At 44.3% G+C, this 18,902-nt stretch overlaps 1 protein-coding gene across 2 annotated transcripts in view; it reads right to left on the bottom strand.

The window, feature by feature from the left end:
* Positions 1–217: 217 nt before the first annotated feature.
* ABTB3 (ankyrin repeat and BTB domain containing 3) overlaps positions 218–18,902 on the bottom strand; it is a 182,389-nt gene continuing 163,704 nt past the window's right edge. The window contains exons 12-18 of one of the 2 annotated variants that reach the window (XM_072849269.1): positions 17,991–18,062; positions 12,385–12,490; positions 11,493–11,595; positions 9,641–9,722; positions 8,583–8,651; positions 5,366–5,479; positions 218–1,565 (exon numbers count right to left, since the gene is read on the bottom strand). In XM_072849269.1, coding sequence (XP_072705370.1) covers positions 1,356–1,565; positions 5,366–5,479; positions 8,583–8,651; positions 9,641–9,722; positions 11,493–11,595; positions 12,385–12,490; positions 17,991–18,062 — 756 coding nt within the window. In that variant the 3' untranslated portion in view covers positions 218–1,355. The remainder of the gene's footprint in view (positions 1,566–5,365; positions 5,480–8,582; positions 8,652–9,640; positions 9,723–11,492; positions 11,596–12,384; positions 12,491–17,990; positions 18,063–18,902) is intronic. The other variant, XM_072849335.1, reaches the window with a different exon arrangement.

The raw sequence follows: 18,902 nt of genomic DNA on the forward strand, positions 1-18,902 counted from the left end.
CAGAGCATCAGGAATGTTGTAGCACGTAGCAGATTTGTCTTGCTAACAATAAGCTGCAAAATAAATGAAGCTTTGACATTAAATCACACCCCACATCCCACCCCACCCAAACCCTGCATTGTAGATAACCTATACATTCTCAGGATACAGTGAGAAATCATTCTATAGTACATATTTAATTATAATTTAAAAAAGTCTAACTCGGACACAATCTCTGGCCAGTAGCAAAGTATCAACACATTACTGAAGAACTGTTATTATCCCTTCACTGTAACAAACAGAAATCAGCATCTCGAGAAGGGTCTCTGGGGGTATCATATCACAACCAATTGCACCAAATAAAAAAATATGCTAATTTCACAAATTAAGTTTGACAAGAAGTAACATTGCATTTGTCTTGGCGAAACGAAGCATGAACGTAACATTTCACAGGTACAGTTACCATGCAAATGCATGTTGAGTTTGTCATTGTTTTTAACCCCAAATCACGAGTAGCATGCAGTTCTCCTGCCCGCCCCCCCCCAACTACTGTATTAGAGATAGTCTGGGTAATGTACCTCGTTGGTGTAACCATAGCCTGTTAGGCAAGATTAAACTACCCTAGGAAAGAATACAAGCAAAACTTGGTCATATGTATGTTTACACAATGTACATTTTACCATTTAAAAAAACAAAACATGTTACATAGATTCTCAAACACAGCTCTGTCGAAAATGAAATTTTAAGCTTAAGAAATAGTTTTTAAACTACAAGGCCACCCCGTTGTTTTTTTATGAACAATTTAAAAAGTTCCCACCCCTAAAAATCTGCCAGTATACTTCCTCAGCTGTAACAGCCTTACCCACTCTCTAATACAGTTGATCTTTGCTCGACAGCAATAACAGTTCTTACATTTCTTAAATGCACGAGATAATGGACTCCAGGATAGATATAGTTCTTAAATGTGTAACACTGGAACAAATCCACCTTAAATGATTAATCGGTCAATTCGGGTGTTCCCCAGCGCCACCGCTCAGGCAGGGGCTTCTGCTGTTCACTGATCTGAGTTCTGGCTTTTGTTGGCATCCAGCTCCACAACCACGCGTGTGTGTTCAGAATTTGAGTACAACAGCGATTCACTGGATACTCTTGTACCCTGTTTGGTCAAAAGCACAGAGGAGCTTTGTTTTCTGTATTCCCTTATCCAAACGGGGCCACAGCCCCAGCGCAGCACCTTTGGCCAACACAGAACTATTTGGATGTGAAGTAGAATTTTTTAATATTTTGGTTTTGTAGTCGTGTAAGCAACTGCAACGGGTTTAACAGCAGACTTAACTTGCAGGGTCTTTATTAGAGGGTTACCATCTTCCTCAGCTTTATACAATGGAGCCCTTTGAAGAAGACAAATGAATTGACTGAATCCTTGTGGCCAACGTCCTCTGTAAGTCCTGTAGTACATTTTGACCAGACGTTTCTCCGTTCTTGTCATACAACAGCTGTTTGAAAGCTTCATTTTCAATGAGGACCATCATATTTTTTAGAAAGTAGCCTTCGCAATAGGAAGATAGTTCTGTGACTCCGAGAAACTATAAGAAGTGAAATTAGAGAAAGATAACCATTCTGATAAAACCCGCTCAACAAATACAGTGCGTAAGAGCTGCACACAAACAAATACACAAACTAAGCCTTTCAGACAGGCATAGTAACACTGATAGATATATGTGTGGGAGGGGAAGGAGTTAATCAAACAGTATTTTACACTGATGATTCTGGTCACAATTCCATGTTATAAGGCCATGGCTGTCAAGGAAACAAACTTCAGGGCTGAAGCTTTGCTCCCTTGAAAATTAGTGGGAGTTTTACCATACCCATGATTTCATGCTAGAAGTTACACCCTAAAACTATAGGTTTGGGACAATTTACTACAGACCCAGTTTAATGAACACCATCCTTAGCAAGGATGGGACAAATGGCCTGCCATGCAAAGTTTCATGCTTCAAGGAATCTTTGGAAGAGAAATGGAGGTTTGCAGAGCATGTGGTTTGGGGCTGTCAGTATCCCCTTATGCTGAACCACGTCTGAGTAACAGGCAGGGATACTCTAATGTGTGAGAAAACCTTAACTGTGTGAGCAAACCTTAAATGATCCATACTGGTCATTTGATGGGTGACCTGTACTAGTGGTCACCCACTAGAGCTAGATCCTGTGGTCATACAAGGAGTATAGCCATGATATTCCACTATAGGTGTAATTATAAGCCATGCAAGCGTAGAGAGCAGTGTTCAGCCCATCCTCCTGCCCAGGTAAGCTCCTGCTGGGTCCGAGCTCTGAGTAAAGCAGGAACCTTCGGCTGTGAGGTGCAGCCTGAAGGGCCAGAACTGCTGGGACATTGTATATCTTTGGGTCCAGACTGGAACAACTACCCACCACCACCTTAACTTCACATTTGGAACTAAGAATGGAAATTGCTAAATAAATAAATAAATTTAGAAAGAAACCAAAACAGATTAGGGCTAGGTAGGATCTGTCTTCCCAAGGAAAATGAATTAATTTAACTTGATTTCAAACCATGCAGGTTTTCATCAAATTATGATTGCATTATTTTGCACCTGGATGTGAGAGCATGTGTGAATCTGTATTATTCTCTGAAACACCATTAATCCCTATTAATTATTTCAATATATTCACAACATTGAGGAAATAATGTGCTTTTCTTTTCTTTTTCAGATTTGTTCTGAGGCCCAGATTGCAATCTGTGCAAGTGCTGAGTGTTTTAGGCATGTATTTGAAACTCCAAATGATTTTGTTGGGAGTTTGGAGGCATTCATGTAAAACACAACTGGTATCTAGTGGTAACTAATCAAACACAATTATAAATGCAATTTTCCCAGTTACTGCATTTCTTTCTGGAAGTAAAGAACAGTGACAAAGGCTTTGACAAATGTGACCCTTAAAGTGATACTAATCAAATGACTGCCTTTGTAGATGTTGCAATTTTAAGAATGGAAAGCCCATAGGGATGCCACAGATGATTTCAATACTCTCAATTCAGCTTCTAAATCGTAAATGTGACCAAATCCACATTGTCTCACCTTCCTACCAGTACTTCACCTCTTTAACACAAGGTCTCAATCTCTTGTTCCTACAGCTAATTTTACACAGGTCACCACCCTGCTAAACACTGTTCTACAACCTAGGCCCCCACCACAGATAGCTTTCCAAATCTCTGCTCACTTCATGCTATGCTTCCACCAAATCATATCTTTCTCTCAATCATGATGACAAAGACTCTGCTCCGTGTGTCTCTGGGCCAACATGCTTGCACATCCCCATCTGGAAAAGCAGGTCTCAGCATCGCCTGAGTTCCTGCAGGTGCAGCTGAGCTTGAAAAGTAGCAAGGACTAGAAATGGTACCTACAACAGGAGCAAGTTACTCAAAACCTGCTCCTGGCTGATGTGGTGGTTCCTGGCTTCAGTGCCTGATCATCCTATTCTCATCCTCACTGCAGGCTAACATGAGCTTCTTCCACACTTCAGAGAGCAACATGGAAAGGCAGACAGTTGGCTGGCAAGCTGCACTCGAACTGCCTGTGAGCTCCCCTGGCTCATCAGGACCATCTGGCCTCTTCTGCCACATACCATTATCTCGTATTCACATAACAAACAAAGGAAGCTGCTGTGTGATGGGAGCACTCTGGACAGAATGATCTGTGCTCATATTAATCACCTGCACATCACACAGACCAGGAGCAAAAAGATGGAGTGTCTTCTCTGCTCTGCAGACAGCGTAATAGAGAGGTATCTGAACCAGCTTCAAATGTGCTGGTTCATGTCCTGGAAACCTTCTAGCTATAGCAGTATGAAACTTAGCCCTGGTAATTTACTGGAAGCAGGGTAAATTAGCCCATGCAGAGCTCTAGTGTTATGTGCCTTAACTAATTCCAGAAGTCAAGATTTCATTCACAGATAGCTTTGTTATCTCTGCGATGCGCTACCCACATCTGTGCAAACGTGACCCTGGCCTCTGAAGTACACCGTTTCCACTGACTCCACTAGAAGATGCAGGCACAGAAAACTTGTAGGCTGGGGCCCTTGCAGGCAAACAAGGAGCTGGATTTAGCCACCGGGTTTGTTCAGTCCCAGCATTGGCAGTGTACAAGTTCCTCAGACAGGTCTAAAGCTCGGTGTAAGAATGTTCTTCAAACAGGATGTAAATAGCAGCCACATTTCACAATTCGAAGTAAACATGTGATTTTAAAACAAAATTATTCATTTTACTTTTAGTAACAGTAATACAAATTGAGAAGTTCCCACATGAGCTAGAAGATAAATCAAATATTTTTCAAAAGATTCCTTCACTGATGATTTTTTTTCCTATTACAATAAATAGACCTGCAGATATACCTCATTTCTTATTCATTTTATAGGTGGAACTTTACGCTATTTCAAACACTGATTGCACGTTATCTGTACATCAAGACCTAACATTACCACTCTCTGTAGGAAATACCTGATGATGGGAATGGAGGTCAGATCTGCAGGGGTTTGGAGCAATCTGCAGGATTACTCTGTTCAATCAAACCTCCATGTCACGCTGCACCATTTTATCCTTCATATAAACCATGTAAGTTATAAAAAAAACATCTAAGGAATGCTTTAAAAATATTTCATTGCAACTATTTGTATATCATTTCCATCTTCCAAGTGAAAGTCTAACTACTAAGCACCCAAGAGGAGGAGAAAAACTGAATCTAATCAATGTGGCAACCACCTCCATCAATGAGCGAAAATAGGTTTTCTATGCCAAAAAATGCCATGCTTTTATGCCTCATAACTTAGGCCCCCTCACAAGCTAAGTAAATAATTTGATTCCAATAAGAAGCTGCGAATCTCTCCTCTCCAAGATATAAAATTCTCATTACCATCCTTGCACGGCTCAGAGACGTTGCACTTTCACAACGCGGCATTTTTATATATTGACAAGCTGTCACCAGCATTGAGTATATCACCCCAGTGGGCTTCAGGCAGGAGGAAACACAAAATTGTAAAGGGAAAATGCAGCTTGGAAGGTGAAAGAGAGGTGTCTTATTCAGATAGGTGATTCCTGTTGAATAACTCAGCAGTTTGGGTTGCCATGAGAAGTGATACGTCTGCCACACGGTGGTACACTCAAACTGAGTCTGAAGCACTTAGAGAAGGGGTTGAGCTACGGATGCTCTTACACTACATGATTTAGGACTGTCACTATACTAGTTACATATTAACCACTCAGTCCAACTAAATAGCAAATCTTAAATAAATACCAAACTATCACTACTTATCACAAAGCTGACCTACGAGTATGACGACAGACACATAACATGCAAGCGTATGTGGCTATTTTTACCTTGGCATGATTATAAATATCCACGCAGTTTTCTGTATTAATGCTTTTTGCGCAAATGATCTCACAGTGTCGTTGTAAAGCTTCAAGCTGGAAAAATTTAGCAGCAGAGAGAAGCTAAAAAAAAAAAAAGGCAAGGAAAAAATAGTCAAAACTGCTGAATGATACAGAATCAGAGCTTGCTTCTTTACTGTTTCATTATATTTTTTTTCTTTGCCCCTGCTTCAGTTAGCATGAAAGTACTGACGAACAGTCTGAATGAGAAGGCTGCCTGGTTGCTTCAACCCTTTGCAGTCCCCTTAGATCCCCCTGTGAGAAGCTGTACATGGAGAGACCACCACAGGCTGCTCAGGTCCACGACTTTGTGATGGGGGGTGTGGTGTGAGAGAGAGAAAAGGGAAATGGCAGCTTGGAGAGTCTTTAATCACTTTGCGAACATGACTCTGCAAGGAGGGATCTGCAATTACATTCCAGGAAAAAAGGTTCTGGTTCAACCGTTCCCCAAGCGCTGGCTGAAACAGAGCACCTGGGCTGGATGTGGGGATGTCAGCAGAAGGGCCAGGACCAAGAGTATAGAGGAATTCAAACCAGATGATGATAACCACGCTGGGCAGTCTTAAAAATCTAGAGAGGCAATAAACCTCCAATCTGTCACCTCAGCAGGCTCAAGGAAATGGAGTCAGATCTCTATATGCTCCTGGCTCTAGCTTGCGAGCAGCAGTAAGGTCATGCCGAGGCCACAGGCACTGAAACCCTGTCTGGCTGAGATACAGTGCAAAGGTGGGAACCAGCTTGGTGCGAGGCACTGCCTAGTTAACACTCACGGTAGTGTCATGTGTCTTATCGCTGCACTACCACAGCTCTCCTGCCATCAGGACTCAAGCTGACCTCCCTCTTTGGTGCTGTATCCACCCCATGGATATGCTACCTGGACTGCCGCTGCCTTGGGGATCTCTGCACGCCACTGTATACTGTGGGCATGACCTGAAGCCTGTGGGGTGAAAATGGCTTAAATTTTGAGTTCTCCGACTGATTTCAGTAGTGCTAAGATTTCCCCTATTGCACCCTTTCTGTCCTTTTACAGATGGGAAAAGGAATTTCATTTTCTGTCTTTCCATGGTAGGTAATCGCCTCTGGCTCTCTGCTCTGGCTTAGGAAGCATGTTGGGGTTCTTCAATGCTTGACACCTTGCTCTAACCCAGCCAGGTCTCTTAGGCCAAGGTGTTCAGGTGTTTAGGCATTTATACGGCCCTTAGAATCTAGGACTGCATGACAAAAAGCTATCCCGTGAATCCCCAAAAGGCTCTCATGCCGATAGGTAGGAGCACTGGGGAGCAAAACCCTGAAACTTCCATGACATTATTTTGACTTCTCCTATGCAGTCTGCTCAAGCTCTGCTTTAATCCCATAAATAAATCCAAGTGCTGGAAATCTGCAGTGCTGATGTGATAGCAGCCAGCTGGCCCCAATTATGAATTGCAGCAAAGATTTCTGTGGAGTATTTCTGGTGCTTCTTGTTATCATATTTGTAATAAGGCAAGTTGCTAAATGCAGTTTTGAAAGATAAAGCCAAATCCTATTCCAGCTGCCTCTGTGGCTCAAGCAGTCACGTGCTGGTTTGTAATTACTTTAAACTGTGAGGAACTGTGGCCAGATCTGTTATCAACAGATCAATCAATCAGTCATACATTCTTGAGTCACAGAAGTTTTGAGATGTCACAAAAGTAGAGCAAGCAGCCAGCTGAACTGCAGCACAAGCTTTTTAACAGCCTAGGTGATAACACACGCATGTCTACAAAGTAAAGCCGTTGCACTGCCTAGTCTGAGACTCCTTTTTTCAGAAAGGGTTAGAAATTCAGGAGCTGCTTTCAAAACTACAAGTGAAATAGAGAATCAGTGACCTCTTCCTATACAGCTCAGAAAGCCAGTGTGGGTATGCTTAGCTAAAAATCCACTGCCTGCATTGGAGAGGGATAATTTCAGTCCTGACTAGTTCCATCCTCTGGCTGCCAGCAGGGGTGGTACAGTTGTCCCTGTACCCATCAGAATTGATACACCCTGGCCACTCATACCCCAAAGAAGAGTCGCTCCCAGTTTCTGGTTAGCAGTACTTTGGTAAAAGCCAAGCCTCGCATGGATACCCCAGACAGTCGTGTCATAGGGACAGACTAATGTAGGCAACAATAAAACATCATGGTGGCAGACTACAATCTGTACACTGATGATTACCAGCTGTTTAAGTAGCTCTGATTTTAGTATTTACTGTCCTGTATTCTTTTTGGCTGCCATAATTTGGTGATTGTCAACAGGAAAACTCCCTGAATGACTATCAAGAATTTGCTCAAGTATCTCTTAGTTCTATATAGTTGGAGTCGTTAGGCTGATCATAGCTGGCAATGACAGCACGCGGTATTTGGAAGAGGATGACTTAACATCCATACAGGTTGTGGATGCGTGGCTACACTTAAGGCTCAGTGAGCTCCAGTTGGCTTGGTTTGGCTTTTGCAAATGGGCACAACAGCACTGGATGTTTTACATCCAGTAAGAAAGGGGCAAAGAGGTCTCTATCTCAGGGAGCAGCTTAAGGTTTCATTCAGAAAATCTGACAGTCACTTGCTTGAAATGGAACTGAACTGTGACCCCACTGGGATTTCTCCCATTGTTAAAGCCAGGTAAATGCCCAAGAATTTCCCCGAGTGAGGAACCAAACTGGATGCTTTTATGCTGCTGAGATAGGTCTGGATAGCCTGAGCTAATAAACCAAAAGTAAGAGTGTGGCAGAGAGAAGCTGATCAGCCCAGCTGGAGCAGAGCACCTCACCTATCAGGCTGAGAGAGAGAGAGGAGGGTATACTATCTGCTGCCAGGAGTTGCTTCCAGGTTTTGGTAACACCAGCTTTGCATTTTCTTGAAAGAGCCTCTCAAAGCATCTAACTGGATATTTTTATTTCAGATACTTTTTTTGCTTGATGCTCCTAATTTTTCTACTCTTTCTTCTCTGACAGTCAACTTCATACTGGCAAAAGTTACCGTAACAGGCGACCGGCAGAGGAGACTGAGTGTCTCCCGCAGGACTGCGGACAGCCTGGGCACTCCAGGTGAGGCACTGCTGGCTCTTACAGGAGTGCTCATGTCTTGCCCAACGGCCACGTGCCCTTGGGTGCATGGTACACAGATCACTTAGCATTGCTCCCACTGCAATTAAGATAAATGTCTCTTACCTCCATAATTTCATTATTTTTAATCAGGAGTGACTCTGCACCTCCATAATAAAGATACTGCATAACCAGCTGTAATAAAACAAAGGGAGTGTTTATAAAAAGCAATCCAAGACATCAGGGAACAGGGGGTGATGTAAAGATTGCAGGCAACACCACCAAGAATTTGTAGATAAAACTGGCCCAAACCTCCTGATTTCAAGATATATTTGGTTACTCTCTCCCTCTCTGCACAGTTCAATGTTTCCTTCTCACAGGCAGTCTAACGTCTCAACCCTCACCAGCCACATTGCCTGGACTTTCTGGTGAGCTCTAAACAGTTTGCAGGAAGCTGATTAATTAATTCTGAATTTTCCACGTATTTCCCAGTATGTTCAGTACATTATTGATTCAGGAAAATATAGCATATATAATGGTTATTCCCTCATTCCTTCCCTGGCAATGGCACCCCCACCTTCACCCAGCTGTGTGTGGCCATGCATGGATGATGAAAAAGAGTGGGGGAGGCTTTGCACTGTAATACGAGCCAGCTAAGATCCCTCTGCAGTGAGCTTCCAGCAAGCCTAAAGTTATTGTAGGCAGCTGGGAATTATCTGCAGCGGCAACACTTGATACATGGAACTGTCTGAGCTCTGACTCAAATAAAGGGAAGCAAATACAGGTATATGCTACAGATACAGAAAGCAAGCTCTGTATTTTCATGACAAAAAACTGATTGAACAATACTGCTAAGGAAGGGAACGAACTGTGTCTCTTCCAAGCCTGTCCATTAAACACAGAAAGAGCCAACAAGAGAAAAAAGAACCAAGTGCTTTACCTTGACATGCACTGCTTTGTCTGCATAGCCCGTATAAGTGAAATGCTTGCTATTGTATCTGGTCGGGCACGACATTTGCAATCAATAGCACTCTGCAGCTTAGTGTATGAATGGAAGCCTGTGCTCATGAAACCACTACTCTGAGCTACGTGTTTATCAAATACATACGTACTAATTTAGACAGGGCATGTACGATGTTCCTATTACATGTTCCATTCAAATTCAATGTGAGAACTGACTTTACCTGAAAGATGGGGTACTTCACATAGTTGATCTCAATACAAGTACTATCAGATGAGGGCTTGCTAGACAGCAATGCTTTAAACCTAAGTAAAAAGGAGCAAGATTGAAATACCAGCCCAATTATCTCTGTGAAAAAGTACGGCAAACTGGAAGGACAGCATCAGCTCTTGCAAAAACAGTACACTGAAATGAATGGATTTCTCACCGAAAAGCATCAAGATTTAGACACTGACATAAAATAAAGTTCAAACCAAAACGAAGAAGCCTTCTTTTAGGAGATTTCAATTTGAAATTTTGGAAAAATACATCTAATATCACAATAGAATAAAATGTACATAGGAAATTCAGATATTGTAATGATGCCTATTACAAAACTAAAATAATTTTTTCTTTTTTTTTTTTTTCTTGGAGGAAACATGTTATTTTAGGAAGACTTGCAATATTTTAAAACTGCACACCTTCTTTTTTGCAGGAGATAAATTTTGGCCTATGTCTATTATGCTCCTTTAAAAAAATATGTTTTGGAACAAAACATTAAAGCAACTACACTAAGACTTTTAATGCTTATATGCAGGCTCAACACAATCGTGTAAGAAGAGGCAGGAGAGAAAACTGGATAGGCTGCTGTTCTCTGATTATCAAAACCTGAAATTCAGACACAAATTTCAGGAAAAACCCACATTTTTAAGTTAACAATTGGAGATTCATGTGAGACATATACATATGTAGCAATCTATTTCTCAAAACTAGATATTCCCATTTGATCCCAAGGTGCAAATGAGAAATGCGCTGTCAGAAACATCTGCCCTTGTACTTCCTCTTTTTGATAATTCATCTGACCTTCTAGCGGTAGTGCAAAGCTTGGCTTATCTATCAAGACCAGCATTTGCTGGCTGGTAACCTTTTCCATATCATGACTGCATCTTGTTAATTAAAATACGGATAACGACCGATTTGCTTTTACTAGTGTCAAACTCTACTATGAACACAATTTAGTAGGTTTAAAGCTGGAGTTTGGAACGTGTTTGTACCTCTACCAATATGCTCTAAACCAAAATACCCATTCCTTAATTGAAGGCAGGGTCAGACACTGCAGTCGCTTTCTGCAAATCTCTTTACTGTGTGCTGTGGGTTGGCAGCATGTCTAGCATCAGTTCCCCCATTGCTCAAACTACCCAAACTCAATGGCTTGTCCTTGCCACATCTTGAAATAAGCCCTTATGGAGGGCCAGCTAAATTTGTTTAAAAGCACACCTTTAATTATAAAGCTGTGTACGAATAAGGTTTGTGAGCAGCTTTAAGGTTGGGTTGAGCTGGGTAACCCACGTCCAGCCTTCTGAGCACAGGGAACAGACTATAAATACTGCCTTTGGATACAGTATGATATGTTTCATGGTTATTTAATTTCATTTTAAAAATGTCAAATGTTGTCAACGAATTGTGTGATAGTAGCTTGTTTTTCCTGGAGACTGCCTACACACTGATGCGAGGCAAGCTTTAGCCACTCACAGGATAAATTATTATTAAGAATCAAAATATTAAGACTCCTCTATGATTAAGAGCTGGATGCAGCAATGAGCTTCATGCAAATGTGCCTCAGTGGAATGAAGTCAGATGCATGGCCAGAAACGTGGATTATTTACTGGGTGTGAATCTAGCGATGGGAGCACTTTTTAAACGTCCTGCAGATCAACCAGAAACAAGCTATTGAGATGTTCTGCTTAGGAAAAACTAAGATTGGGCCATTAGCCCTCAAAGAATCTTAACAGCAGCAAAAAACCCCCCAAAAAAAGGCAAAACCACAAAATTAAATTCTATTTTTGTTAAAAACCAGAAATGTTTCTATATTTTACCTTGGTGATGCAGTAAATAGTAACACTCTATGTGCATAAAATGGTCTTCCTTCCACCAGAAATGTAACATCTGACATCTCTTTGTTGTTGAGAAAATGGGGATCTAGAGTCACAAAAGAAGAAAAAAAAAAGCCAATAACTTAAGTTTGGAAGAGGTCACAAACATCCAGAACATTTTCCTGTTTTGACAAAAGAATAGTGTAAGAGGATATTGTTTTTAATGAGTAAAGCTCATAAAGCTATTTTGGACAGCCTGAGACAGAAGCCCCCCAGACAGCCACGTGGAGTTCAGACGAAGGGAATTCAAAGCTTTGAAGTCCGTGAGGACCTTTGCTGAGATGACAGCCAGCCGTCCCCGCCATGCGGAGCTGGCACAGCCTCCCAGCTCTGCTACCTAAAACAAATTGCAGCTGAACAGATGCCGGAGGGCCCTACACTTATTTATACCCTATTATGCCCAACTCCCTGTGCAGGGAAAGCCTTTGTGCAAGGGCAAAAGAGTCCTGGAAAATTGCTGGGGTCTTCTCTCAGTGACATTAAAGCAACCCCAGGCTCTGTCAGCTGGACCGGGAGGGCTGTGCTGCCGTGGCATCACCCACAGCCAGCCACGGCAGTTTGAGATGGGGACAGACATTTGGCTCTGGGCCCCAGCCTAATTAGCAACACAGACAAATCTTTGCAGATTTACGGTCCCACTCTAACACACCTGGTGACCCTCCTGATTTCAGCAGGAGTTTCAGGTCAGGCTAAGTTTGGGGCCCTTCCTTTTGCTAGTTCTGCCTTTCAAATTCAGGTTTTTCTCTGACTCATACCCCCCCAAGCACCTGGCCAGCGCGCAGACTTCCCACAGCTCTCCTTGGAGAATCAACGAGTATCTTCAAGTCATGCTTACCTAGGCGAGAGGTCTGCTTGCGCTTAATTTCAACGAGCTTTGGAATAGGGTAGGGTCCATAGCAATGAGTGAAAATGACAGAGAGCTGCTGGCTGATCACTTCATTCTAAGCAAAAGAAAACAAATATATGCAATGTAAGCTTAGTATGCAAGGTAAGATCAGTATGCAAAGGAGATGTTATATTGTTCTCAAGAGTTGCCTGTTTTGAAGCTGAAGAAAGTGATTGCTAAAGCTTTATTAAAAAATCAGAGCTTAGGATGATTAGTATTTGCTAGAAACTGCAATTCTCATTTACTTGATTGCTATGTCTCCTGTAGGAATCAGTTAAAATGAAAAGTCCTCTCCTTAGACCAGAGGTCTTTTCCCAACAAACTCCATAGCCCCTGTCTCCTCCGTAGAAACAAAGCTCCTTTACAATAGCGATTTCATTTCATTTTGCAAACTTACTGTACTGGAAAATGACTTTTTGTTGCTCTCTAGAAAACGGCCATTGGTCATGTTTTAGAAACCCAGAGCTACCAAACAGATAGAGCTGCACAGCCTGCATGCATTTCCTAAGCAGAGCAGTCTCGCAAACAGACCCTCCCTTGCAGAGTGACAGAAGCATCACAGCCTGTCCCTGAATCTCCTCATTCAATCCCAAATGTTTCATTAATGTGCCCTTACACTGCTGGTACTGGCCTGGGCACCCCTGTCCTGAGGAAGCCACCAGACCTTCAGAGAACCAGGTCTGGTCCCTGGCCATACCCATTTCTGCCCAGACTCTGGGGGCAAGGCACCTGCAGGATGCTTTCCTAAGCACCTAAGCAACTTGAGTATTCGTACACCTAAGCTGCAAGGATAGTGAAATGGATTTAATGCTTAACTACCTAAGTCACAGCTGAAAGCAGGATTTAAAAGCTTTGGCAAATTCTATCCCACTCTTTGCTGGTAACCGGAGCAGGTCTAGCCAAGTTCAGTGGTGCCACACGGCCAGTTCATGATGACATCTTTTAACTACCCTGTTGGTTGGCAATTCCCTTCCACACCATGAAACTGGGAAAAGGTGAGACACTTAGATATAGGAGGGTCCAAGGAAATAAGCAGGTATGGGAGAAAAATAATCTTAATATAAAAATTTGAGGAGTGTAGATGTTAAACTAAAAAGATCTCCAGGCTTATAGAGCAGAAATTGAAGCTTTCCTTTCTCTGAGCACATTTCTGCTCAGTTCTAACAGCAGTGCTCCTTATCCAGTCCCACGAGGGACGAGGAGGAGTGGCAGAGATCCTGTAATGACTCCCTTACTGCATCTAAACAAATGGGGTGGGAAAGGGTAGAGCTGTGCCCCCACAGGCACACGCTGATGTCAAAGGAAATTACACGCACTCATCTGCAGGCAGGAGCTGGCTCCTATTACTACGTCAGATGTAGCATTAAAAGAAATGCTAAGATAAGAGAAATACTAATACTAAGGGACACCATTTACCACGATGCAGGGACCAGCCCTCGGAGAGGGGCTCACTGCTGTGGCTCTGAGACAAGGAGGACGTCCTGCACTGGGAGCATCTCTCTGTTCAGCATCCTCCAGCCGGAGCTCTGCAAAGCACTTCACAAAGGGAGTGAATCACAGGGCGAAGAGAAAAGGAAGATTTAAGGCCAGATTTAAAGAAGGAAGTGACTCAGCTGCCAGGAGGGCTGGTGGGGAGAGCTCTAGACAGACAGGGCAGAAAGAGCAATTGCTTCTCTGCTCGGAAGGGCTGTGCCGAAGTGCTGCGGCCGACTGAGTCAGCCAGGGAGGAGCGGGTCCGGGGGGGATGCTGATTACCAGCAGGGCAGCTCCCAGTTGGATCCGGCAGATGCTAAGAAGTCAGTAAATACAATGGAGGATGAGGATAATTCCGCGGTTCAGAGCGGAGGGAAGCTTGTGGAGGAGAGGCATAATTGGAAGAGCAATGCTCACCTTTACCCGCAGTGAATAAAAGCAGAGTAACTGCACTAAAGCGGATAGAGACTGGCAGCTCCCTCCCGAATCTGCCAAGGTGCACAGGTCCTGTCTACGCCGCTGTGGTTTTAGTGGGTCCACAAACTCACCAGTCCCAGCCACAGCTGTGCCTGGGCAATAGCTTTGTAAAAACACACATATACATCATAAAGACAACGCATCTCCTCCTTCCAGGGGTGCCCATGGGAGTGCGCCGATGGAAAGTCTGGGTATCGACCTCCCAGTGCCTTGTTACGAGTCGGAGGTCTCACTCACTGGTCCAAGTCACAGCACTGCGTACCGGGACATTCAGGTGCACCAAGACCAGGGAACAACAGGCCAACCCTAGTCGCGCAGGTGCGAGATGGGGATCCCTGCTCGTAACTCCAACCAGCATGATGAACGGGTTGCGCACACAGACAGCCCCATGGGAGCCTGCCTATGCAGGCGAGGTGCTGCCAGCTCCCTGGGTCACCAACGGGGCATGAACCCTGTGGTGTGCAGATACAAGCCCATTATAAAGCCACCTTGCCACTGACTGCCCACAAGCCTATGAAAAACCTGGTGTAAACTAAGCTCTAATTAGCTCAAGATGTGATACGTTCACATGAGAGATGCTTAAAAACCCTAAGACACAGAACAGAGATGGGACAAAGAGAAAAGAGACCTTAGAATCGGTGCATCAAAGAAAGCAGGGCCATCAGACAACAGTGGCTCGATGCACTGCAGAGCTTCAGAGCTCCAGTGGAGGACACTGCTCTCATTTGGCAGAGAGGAGGTTGGAGACCTTTGGCTTCTGTCGGTAACATTAAATACTTACAACGCGTGCCACCAAAGGAGCAAAAAATCCGCTCAGCTAGAAAGCTGAAGCATGTGCTCATTTAGAGTAATCGCTAACAAACAGCAGCAAATTTTCTCGCTGAGACACGGGGAGGGGAGCGGTGAGCTATTACAGCAGAGCAAGCCTGCCTCCCACCCCACCCCACCCACCAGACAAGCTCGCAGGGCTGTGGCTCTGGATCTGCTCCCCACGGAGCCTCTGCTGGCTTTACCAATAAACCAGGCAGAAAGAGGCAGGAAAAAGGAGAGAGAAGAGGGATGCTTTGTTAAAAGTACAATCTGCAACTGGATGGCTGGGGAAAAAAATTCGCTTTTTTAAGCCAAGTCCTGCTCTTGGAGCAGGCTGAGCTGGGCTGCCTGTGAAGTAACTGGGAACAACTGCAAGAGTCCACAACCTGGGGCACCAGCATTGCTCTGGCAGAAGGGAGGACACGTCCGGCTTATTCAGCCTTCCCCTTTGCAAAGTGCCCGTGCCAGGAAGCTCAGAAGCCGCTCTGGTTACTACATCCATCCCTTTTAAGCACCAAGCTGGATAATTCTTCTCTGTTTATCCTACCACCCTACCAGCTGACTGTGAAAGAACAGCTGTAAGAGCTCGCTGCAGCAGTTGTGGGCGGCGATATTAACACTGGAGGAGCAAACCAAAGTTTGTTTTCTTGCTACAGTTTGATGTTGGAAAACACTGTGCCAGGATGTGCGAGGCTGAGATCTGGAGCGAGGCCAGCTTCCTTTCAGACATAGGCGTTCATCTGCAGTCAAGGGGAGATGATGCTTGGCATAGGATATAATAAAAATATTTACCTAGCCATGGGGTAGTTTACAGATAGGCAAGAGGGAACAGGGTACAACAGTGAATCTTCTGAGGGAGACAGTACTTCCAGCAGAGAGTTTGTTGGTGAGCAAGCAACCTTGCTTTGTAGATGCAAGTGGTCTCCTGACTTAAAAGCATTCTTCAGCAGAGATCTAAAGGAATTCCCCGCTCCTGGTGAATGCACTTGAACTGCAAGGGGAATTCATAAATTCTTTTGAAGCAAAGCTGAAGGTTTTCAAGTTGCTGGAGCAGAGATGACTATCCGATTGATCTGAAAAGAGGTGAAGACCTGGGTGGGGAGTGCAGGGGTATTTTTTCCTGAATGTCCATCTGATGAAGGTCTGTGGCAAGACTCAGGAAAGGCTCCTCCAGACTTTGGCACATACCCTGGGAGAGCTTGCTCCATTCCAGCTTACCCAGTTCAACCCAGCCTACCCATTCTGGGATGTGGTCCTACCAGGTACTGGACACAGCTGGGAAATACATAGCCAGTTTTCTCCAGTAGCTGTGGAAGATATCATACATGCAATCTTGGTGGCTATGCTCCAGACTCGGGGAAAACTTGGGTCGGATTCAGCAGTTAGGCTAAGGTTTTGCTCTTCTCTGACCACACTTTGCTTCAGCTGTCTCTTCTTCATAGGCTCCCCCATTCCCATACCACATCTCTCTGGACTGCTCAAAACCCACTGCTTAGTTTCTCCTTACCCGTCTACAGATATCCCACCACCCCCACATGGCTGCCCTCTACAGTGATAACAAGTTAGGCTGCTTTTCTTTGCCTCTGAAATCCCAAGCGGTACTTTGGGTTTTCCTTCTATTGATGTCACCCTTACCAGCTCAGTCCCATTAATGCCATTCTAACCTAAGAGTGCCAGGCCCTCAAATTCCTCTACCACAAAGCCCCAAAACCAAAAGCTCACCATGTTAGGCAGTAAAGTAACACACTTATTCTTCTGGGCTCGGTGTCTGCTTGTTTATACACATCTCCCCAGCAAGCAGAGAAACCATGCTGCTCAGGGAACAAGGGAGCTGGCAAAGGTATCTTTTCTCTCCCTGGCCCTGAGGATGCTGGGGGCACCCAGCTCCCTGCTAAACGTAGAGTGGCAGAAGCGCTGTTTCTAGTCATCCATTTCACATGCAGTCCCCAGCAGCTGTTCCAGCAGCGGCAGAGCCTCAGCATACCCCAAGCCCACTGAGGACTCATCCATGAACTTCCTTCCACGACAGGCTGGGATACCCTTGATTATTCCTCTGGTTATGCGCCCCTCTTCCCAGCAAGAGCTGATAAAGAGTGAAGCAACAGAGAAGGCTTTTCACAGACCCCCAGTCCTGAGCACTCAAACTCTATGAGACTTTCTTCGCCGTCTCTCTCAACCTTTTCCATCCTTGCCTAGGTGTTTCCGCTACGGTCCTCTCACATAATTCACTTTTGCCAGCTGCCTCAAAACTGATTAAATGCCACTTTAGAGGGTCACTCCTAGATGATTAAGCAGCATACACATAATTAATATTAGTCAACAGTTGCAAAGGTAGGGAAGCCCCAGAGGTTGGAGATACAGTTAGAGGCAGTGAACTGAGTAACAAAATGGGTTTTGTTAGTGCCGGGCTCAAGTCCTTCCACTGCAAATACAAACGGAAAAGAATTAATCACAGGTAAGGCACAAATGGACCCTTCAGTTAGCTTCTGGGAAAGCTGCCAAGCCTCCCTTTCAAAAGGCTCTTTATACCACAGCTGTGCATTGTATGTAAAAAGCTCAGATCCCCGGGCACAGTCTAATCCCTGGGTGAGAGCCCAGAAAAGGGCAGGTGTCACATCCATGGCATTTATTTATTGTAAATGAAGAAACGGCTCCTGCCTCTGGCAGGGAAACATTTTAGAAGGCAGACAGAGGGTAGAAAAAAAAAATCAAGCCTGTGTTAGTACGAAGCTGAATGTGCGTTACGAAAACACAAGACAGGGTTAACAGTCTGTTATTAACATGCCACTTGGTACCTGGCGTTCGCATCTCACATGGAGAATGCACGACGTACATGTGTGGATAACTTGCGTCCTGGTTACTCTGAACTGTTTAGACACAGAAGTACTACAGATGACAACGGGTAACATTACAGATCGCTGCAATTACTTGAGAACAGTGAAACCTGCCTTAAGAAATCACTCAAAGTCCCAGCCAAAAGATCAATCACCAAGCACAGGCTGGGTGCTAGGTGACAGGCAGAAGGGCATTAGCCACTCCATGAAACCCATAAGTGGGCACTTTAGCATCCTGGAATGTCTTCAGGGTTATTTTTAGTGCAGGTTTTGGTGTGCCTGTCTCCTCTGTGGAAAGTCCACATTTTTCTTCAGTTAAAGTATTTCAGTCCTCAGACAAAATATTCCCTTTTCAGGTGTTAATTTTTTCAAGAAAGGTAAAATATTATGTCGAGAACAAATATTCTAATGAAACCTGTCATTATAGTAAAACCTCAATTTTCTGTTGAAAAACAGTTTAAACAAGGAAGTAGAATTTCACGCAGCATAGAGGGGTCTTTCCTGATCTGTCTCCAGGTAGGAGAAACATGCACAGCACTCTCCCAAGGGAGGGCTTTCCCCTAGGAGCTGAGCATGACCCGGTGCCTGCCCGTGTGCCGTACAGGGTTCACGTCTCCCCTCGAACCTAAGCCCTTCCTGCAGAACAGGGTAGTTTAGCTTCATACAGCAAAACATAGCTTCACTTGAGCCCATCTTAAATATTCATTTCAGCCCATCGTGAAGCAAGGGACAAAAAGGGGAATTTTTAGCACCTTCATCTTCCAGTGTCACTTTCGAGGTCACGTGCAGACCTAGGGGGAAAGCTGATGTTTGCTGACCACCGTGCCTGGACTTTGTAGAACAGACGCACGAGCTGAGTCTGTTGACTTTCTC

This window comes from Ciconia boyciana, chromosome 1 (assembly GCF_034638445.1).
Source record: "Ciconia boyciana chromosome 1, ASM3463844v1, whole genome shotgun sequence".
In the NCBI taxonomy this organism is placed as follows: Eukaryota; Metazoa; Chordata; class Aves; order Ciconiiformes; family Ciconiidae; genus Ciconia; species Ciconia boyciana.